The 7,209-nt window shown below is 39.4% G+C and overlaps 3 protein-coding genes across 3 annotated transcripts; 2 read left to right on the top strand and 1 right to left on the bottom strand.

The window, feature by feature from the left end:
• Positions 1-75: 75 nt before the first annotated feature.
• DNM1 (dynamin-related GTPase DNM1) lies at positions 76-2,421 on the bottom strand (the record flags this gene model as incomplete). The annotated part of the gene is made up of 1 exon (XM_003958861.1): positions 76-2,421. One exon carries the CDS (start codon positions 2,419-2,421, stop codon positions 76-78), a length of 2,346 nt encoding a protein of 781 aa, XP_003958910.1.
• Positions 2,422-3,063: 642 nt separating this feature from the next.
• On the top strand, positions 3,064-5,004 carry AVT3 (Avt3p; the record flags this gene model as incomplete). The annotated part of the gene is made up of 1 exon (XM_003958862.1): positions 3,064-5,004. One exon carries the CDS (start codon positions 3,064-3,066, stop codon positions 5,002-5,004), a length of 1,941 nt encoding a protein of 646 aa, XP_003958911.1.
• Positions 5,005-5,459: 455 nt separating this feature from the next.
• KAFR0H03670 (uncharacterized protein) lies at positions 5,460-7,187 on the top strand (the record flags this gene model as incomplete). Its single annotated transcript, XM_003958863.1, has 1 exon — positions 5,460-7,187. The coding sequence occupies one exon, from the start codon at positions 5,460-5,462 to the stop codon at positions 7,185-7,187; it is 1,728 nt and encodes a 575-aa protein (XP_003958912.1).
• Positions 7,188-7,209: the final 22 nt, after the last annotated feature.

Below are 7,209 nucleotides of genomic sequence, written 5' to 3' on the forward strand. Positions count from 1 at the left end.
ATATAACATTTGAATTTAAATACAGGTGATAGTAGCGGAAATAGTAAATAATTTTTATATACAGCGATTGGGATATTATAGAATGTTATTAATAATTGAAGATGCTTTCTTGTAGGTATTTAGAAGTTGTTCGCAATTAAAACGTTCCTGAACTAATGTATCATCTTCTTTCAGTAATTCATTCATCATCGATTCTTTGTATAGTTCTTTAACCAGTCTATTTTGAACATTTTCCTTGCAGAAATTTACAAGCAGACACATAATAGCCTTTGGAACCTGATCTTCAATCATTTCTCGGACGATACCAAAATAGGATACTATTAATCTTTTAATTAATTCGCATTCTAGCTCCTCTCGTTCACTCAAAGTTACATCAGGTTCCATAATCGTATCATTTTGCACAACATTAGGTGCACTGAAATCATTCATAATAGAACTATCGATATTCTTATATTCAGGAATCTTCGAATTTGTTGCATTATTCAAAAGACGATCTCTATCTTGACCAAAAAAATAGTTCAAAAAGGATTCTTTTTCAGTGTTGTGGATATTGTTACCATTCAGATCGAGATTACTTGTTGACTTTGAGAGAGCTTCATCAATCATTATATTTAGATTGTTGCCGCCATTGGGTATATCATTTTTGGTGAGCGGTATAGAGCTAACACTTATCGAGTCCGCATTTTTGTAATTCTGTGAAATATCATTCAATGCCATCGGCTTCTTCATTGATTCATTCTTTTTCCTGTCTCTTTCATTTAAAATATCAGACATTACCTCAGTTGCGCCTAAGAATCTTGGATGGTTCGTATTTATGTAAGCGGTATGAATTGAGATCAGACTTTCAACATATGAATGTGTTGGCTCAAGTCTTTCACGTAACAGTTCACTAACCACATCAATCAGAATATTTTTTAAGTTAGGATATCTGGATAGCTCGTAAGAGCCAGATTTATTGCAAATTTTTATTAGTTCTTCAAAGACTAACTCGATACAATGTTGGGAAGGCTCTAGCAGTAGCTTAATTTGTGGTTTTACTAAAAGATCGAACGCCAATTCTGGTACAAATAAAGTTGCTCTAGGACCTGTACTATTTCTTATGGCGGTCCGTATGTCATTCTTCGATAAATTTGCGGTAGGATCAACAGACTTCAAAGTACGACCAAAAATATTGTTATAGATATAGTAAATTCTTGCACCTCCACATAATTCCTTTGTATTAATATTAGAGGATGTACCATCGATGGAAGCGATGAAATTGGTGGCGAAAGTATTGATTAGTTGCAACACAAGGCCGGATTTGTTCTCATATCCATCGAACATTGAAGGATCACCAAACGATAGCAGCCGTTTCTCCATTTGGTTTATCAAACTATTCAATCTGACTTTGATATCGGGCAATTTGTCCCTAATATGGTTCATCAAGGTCTTATTCAACAGTTTTGCTAAGTAACGAGTGCCACAGCGGCTTGCAATTCTCCTATACATTGGATGTCTTTTGAAGAAAGCATCTTCATTGTCTAATGCTTCTTTCACTGTTACATTTTCTTGGATATCTTGCTGCGAACGATTTACTACACCAATAAAACCTAATTTTAATGGATAAACTTTCCCCATCAATATATCAATTGCATTTGTTCCTGAATCCATTAAATCCAATTTTGTAAGAACACCAATCGTTCTTGCGCCATGAGGATCTACTTCCTTTGCTAATTTTAATGATTCTGAATTGGCTATATCAATATTAGCTGGAGAAACCGCAAGGATCAGGCAATTTGGGGTGGCAACATAATCTAATATCAGATTGTTTATTTGCTTTTCGATATCATGAGGCTGTTCGCCTATTGGAACTTTCGTAATCCCTGGTAGATCGACCAAAGTCAGGTTCAACACGTAAGGAGAATAAATTTTGAGGCTTATTGGAATCTTGCTGATTCCTTTATTCTTACCAGCAATTCTAACAGTTTCTAATTCGATTTCCTTACGAATTTCTTGGAAATCATAAAATTTTTCATCAGGTTTATGTAAAAAGACGCCCCATTCTTCTGATCTGATTGTATTGTTCCTGTAATTTGGTCTGTTTTTAAGCTGAGATGTAAAATCCTCCTTGGGATCTACAAATTCATCACTATCATCGCTCCTGGACGAGTTACTCTTGGATAGAGGTGGTGTTATTGAAGGAGACCGCGATTCTGGGGACGTATTAATTAATTGCAAGATCAATGGTCTTCTCGTCACGATCCCATTACCTCTAGGAAGGAAATCTCGACCGACTAATGTCTCCAGTATAGATGATTTACCAGACGATTGTGACCCTACTACGGCTAAAATGGGTAGATTCATTGTTTCTATCCCGGAAGCATACATGACATCCTGTAACTTGTTCACGGTGGGAATCAGATCTTCTAAACTAGCCATCATAAGAAACCTCAGCAGCACTGCACAAAACCTAGATAACTACAGTATATGAGTCGGGAAGGGTGGTAAAGCGACTAATCTGTAATGATACCAGCGGTTCTACACTCTGCTTTATTCGAGAATTTTTTGCTCATCAATATCAATTTTGATTCGATTGCTATTTTCAATAGTGCGATGTCGCAACGTAAAACACTATGCAATAACACATATTAGGTAATATACCATATCGTATTGCAATCCTGTCAATGGGTTTGCCGAATGGAAGTGTACTTACACCGTCAAGAGCTGAGTGCGATCTGACAAGTATCCCTGTGGAAGGAATAATGGGCTTTTTCAGGTTTCTGAGGGCCTGCACGGCAGTTTTTGGACGACATGCACGTTAGATCCATCTATATGACACGTCAAAGCACTATTAGATGGTGCCCAGTAGCTCTCAATGCATGAATCCCATGGAAGATGATGGTAATAATGTGCTATTGTCACGTGACTTATGTTTTTTCCGGTTCTGGAAATAGGACTCCCAATAAGGAATTATTTCCCTGTTTAAGTAACTCGGCCCAAGGCAAGACATATCAAAAAGCAAAGAAAATCCAAGACGACTAGGATTAACTAATACATGATGAGCAATGGAATAAACCACTAAAAATGGGTGAAGATAATGAAAGAAAGCCTGTCAATGTGCATATCAACAATAATGAGTCGAATAGGTCTTTAAGTAGTAGAAGATCGAGTACATTAGCTTCTTTGAAGCTTCCTCTGGTTCCTTCATCCGAAAATGTCATGACATTCGGTAGTCTTAGGAACAGTAATAGTAGTATGGACTTCAACAATCCTGATCCACAGATGGTTGGTGCTGTAGCGCGTCACTTGGTGAAAAATTCTAACGATTTGCAGTTACAAGGAGGCGATATGACACGAGATTTATACAAGTGGACTAATGAGCATCCTACCACGCCGTTACAGAGATCGAATCAAAACGTACCTTCATCGCCTGTAAGGAATGGGAATAATGATTTTAGGAGAAGGAGATCGATGAGTTTTTCCGCTTTGTCAATAAATTCAGCTACTCTGAATAATTTAGTGAATCCGGAACTCAATATTCCAAATGATATGCCCACTGTAATGATGACACATGATGAAATTAGAGCTCCAGGGGGGTTTAGGAGGTCTTTCATAATACATAAACATAGAAAGAGGAAAGAACTTCCGCCTAATTTCATCACTAGGAATTTTATCGAGTTTTTAACTTTGTATGGTCATTTCGCCGGTGAAGATTTGGCAGATTCTGAAGTCGAGGAAGAAGAAGAATACGATGAAGAAGAGGCTATAGAGACAGAGACAGAGGCATCGCTGCTATTGACGAGGACCCCGTCAATTTCGAGCATTCGAGCAGCGCACAAAACTTCGACTTTCAAGGCCGTGTTACTTTTGCTTAAATCATTCGTGGGTACGGGTGTCTTATTTTTACCAAAGGCTTTCAGTAATGGTGGTTGGGGTTTTAGTTCTCTCTGTCTTCTAATGTGTGCAGTACTCTCGTATTATTGCTTCATACTTTTGATCATAACAAAAGATAAAGTTGGCGTAGCCGGGTATGGTGACATGGGTGAAGTTTTATATGGCTCAAAGATGAAGTTAGCGATCTTGGCGTCGATTGCCTTGTCCCAGATCGGTTTCTCTGCCGCATACACCGTATTTACAGCAACAAACTTACAAGTATTTTGCCAAGGCGCTTTAAATTTGCCTGATGGTAGTCTAGGTCTGGGTATCTTCATCGTCTTACAAGCTTTGATTTTCATTCCATTGTCATTAACGAGAAATATCGCAAAATTGAGTGTGACTGCTCTTCTTGCAGATCTTTTTATTTTGTTGGGGTTGATTTATGTTTATTACTATGCCATATACTACGTTGCAAAAAATTCTATTGCAACAGCTACAATGGTATGGTTTAATAATTCAGACTGGTCACTTTTCATCGGTACAGCAATATTCACATTTGAAGGTATCGGTCTTTTAATCCCTATTCAAGAATCAATGAGACATCCAGAAAAATTCCAGTCGTCATTATTTGGTGTTATGTGTATTGTATCCGTGGTTTTCATCTCATGTGGTCTATTATGTTACTCTGCATTTGGTTCAAACGTTCAAACAGTCGTTTTATTGAACTTCCCGCAAGATAGTCCCTACACACTGCTTGTGCAGCTATTTTATTCAATGGCTATCCTACTGTCAACACCTTTACAGCTCTTCCCTGCAATTAGAATCTTGGAACACTGGACATTTCCATCGAATGCATCAGGGAAATACAATCCCAAAATTAAGTGGAGAAAGAACTATTTCCGTTGTATAATTGTAGTTTTAACATCTGTACTTGCATGGGTTGGTGCTAGCAATTTGGACAAGTTTGTATCGCTGGTGGGGTCACTCGCTTGTATACCATTGATTTATATTCATCCCCCACTACTCCATTTCAAAGCTTTCAAAGATGACCAGGATACAAGATATTGGAGCTTAATATGTGATATTCTGCTCCTAGCTTTTGGTGTGGGAGTTATGACCTATACTTCAGTACAGACATTATTTGTCTGATTCTTGTGACAATTTTTCATCTATATATTACTGATAGAAATTAATATTTAATTCTTATTTTGATCGATTTCAAGAATCATATACATTTTGTGAAAGAACTTTTCATGAAAAGAATAATGGCCCTTCACGACCATCAGGAACCAAAATAATCCAAGTATATTGCAATTTTAAAGATTTTTACCATCAAGAGTTACAGAAGAAGTTCGCAAGGTTTGATGCACCCGAAAACTGTAAAACTTTACCGGCAAGCCACCGTTTTCGACCCAGTTTTCTTGCTATATATAAGCTTAGTTGAATGTTCAAGCTAAATAAGGCCACAACTTGCCTCACACGAAGTTTTATCGACGTTATCTTACTTGTCGATGAGCACGTTGTTTCCCAATATCATGTTACCAAATTTTTCATATAGCGATGTATATGGAAGTGGCGAAAAATATAAAAAGCCTATTTAGTCAATGCATCAAATAGCGTATAAACAGCAAAAACTACTAGTAAACATGTCATTGAGATTGCCACAGAACCCCAATGCGGGCTTGTTCAAGCAAGGGTACAACAGTTACTCGAATGCCGACGGTCAGATCAATAAATCCATTGCTGCTGTTCGTGAACTACATCAGATGTGTCTGACCTCTATGGGTCCATGCGGGAGAAACAAGATCATCGTCAACCATTTGGGTAAGATTATTCTCACTAATGATGCTGCTACTATGTTGCGTGAGTTGGATATTGTTCATCCAGCCGTGAAGGTCCTCGTGATGGCCACTGAACAGCAAAAGATCGACATGGGTGATGGTACCAACTTAGTCATGGTTCTCGCTGGGGAATTATTGAATGTATCTGAGAAGTTAGTTGCCCTGGGATTGTCTCCGGTGGAAATCATTCAGGGTTACAATATGGCCAAGAATTTCACTCTTGAAGAATTGGACAAGTTGGTTGTCGATGAAGTTAGCGATAAAACCAAGAAGGAAGAGCTCCTAAAGATCATTAAGCCTGTGATTTCGTCAAAACAATATGGGTCTGAAGATATTCTAAGCAGCTTGGTTGCCGAGGCCGTCTCCTATGTGCTACCAAAGGGCTCTGTCAGCAACCCATACTTCAACGTCGACTCTATCCGTGTCGTTAAGATCATGGGTGGGTCTCTTGCCAACTCCTCAGTCATCAAAGGTATGGTGTTCAACAGAGAACCAGAAGGCCATGTGAAATCCCTGCCAGAAGGTGAGAAACATAAAGTTGCCGTCTTTACCTGTCCATTAGACATTGCCAACACCGAGACCAAGGGAACTGTTTTACTGCATAACGCTCAAGAAATGCTCGACTTCTCGAAAGGTGAAGAAAAACAAATTGATGCCATGATGAAAGAGATTGCTGACATGGGTGTGAAATGTATTGTTGCTGGTGCTGGTGTGGGTGAACTGGCTCTACATTACTTGAACAGATATGGAATTCTCGTTTTGAAAGTTCCAAGCAAGTTTGAATTGAGAAGAATATGCCGTGTATGCGGTGCTACACCAATGCCAAGACTCGGTGCTCCAACACCAGAAGAATTAGGTGTAGTGGATACCGTAAAGACCATGGAAATCGGTGGTGATAGAGTTACTGTTTTCAAGCAAGAAGCAGACGAGGTTACGAGAACATCCACAATCATTCTCAGAGGTGCCACACAAAACAACCTGGACGACATAGAAAGAGCTATTGACGGTGGTGTGTCCGCCATTAAGGGTTTAATGAAGCAAGCAGGTGGCCAGCTATTGCCTGGTGCCGGTGCCACTGAAATCGAGCTAGTCTCTAGAATCACCAAGTTCGGTGAAAAGACCCCTGGTTTGCTACAACTTGCTATCAAGCAATTTGCTCTAGCATTCGAAGTCATTCCACGTACACTTGCTGAAACCTCCGGTCTCGAAGTGAACGAAGTATTACCAAACTTGTACGCCTCCCATGCCAACGAGAGCGAAGAAAGTCTGTATCAGGGTATTGACGTTGATGGAGAACAGGAAGAAGGGATCAAGGACATCAGAGAAGAAGGTATCTACGACATGCTAGCCACGAAGAAGTTCGCAATTAATGTTGCCACGGAAGCTGCCACTACAGTCCTGTCTGTGGACCAAATCATCATGGCCAAGAAGGCGGGTGGACCAGCAGCCCCTCAAGCACCAAGACCAGGTAACTGGGACCAAGCGGACTAGATACACACGCATCGATATACAT

Source organism: Kazachstania africana, chromosome 8 (assembly GCF_000304475.1).
Source record: "Kazachstania africana CBS 2517 chromosome 8, complete genome".
NCBI lineage: Eukaryota > Fungi > Ascomycota > Saccharomycetes > Saccharomycetales > Saccharomycetaceae > Kazachstania > Kazachstania africana.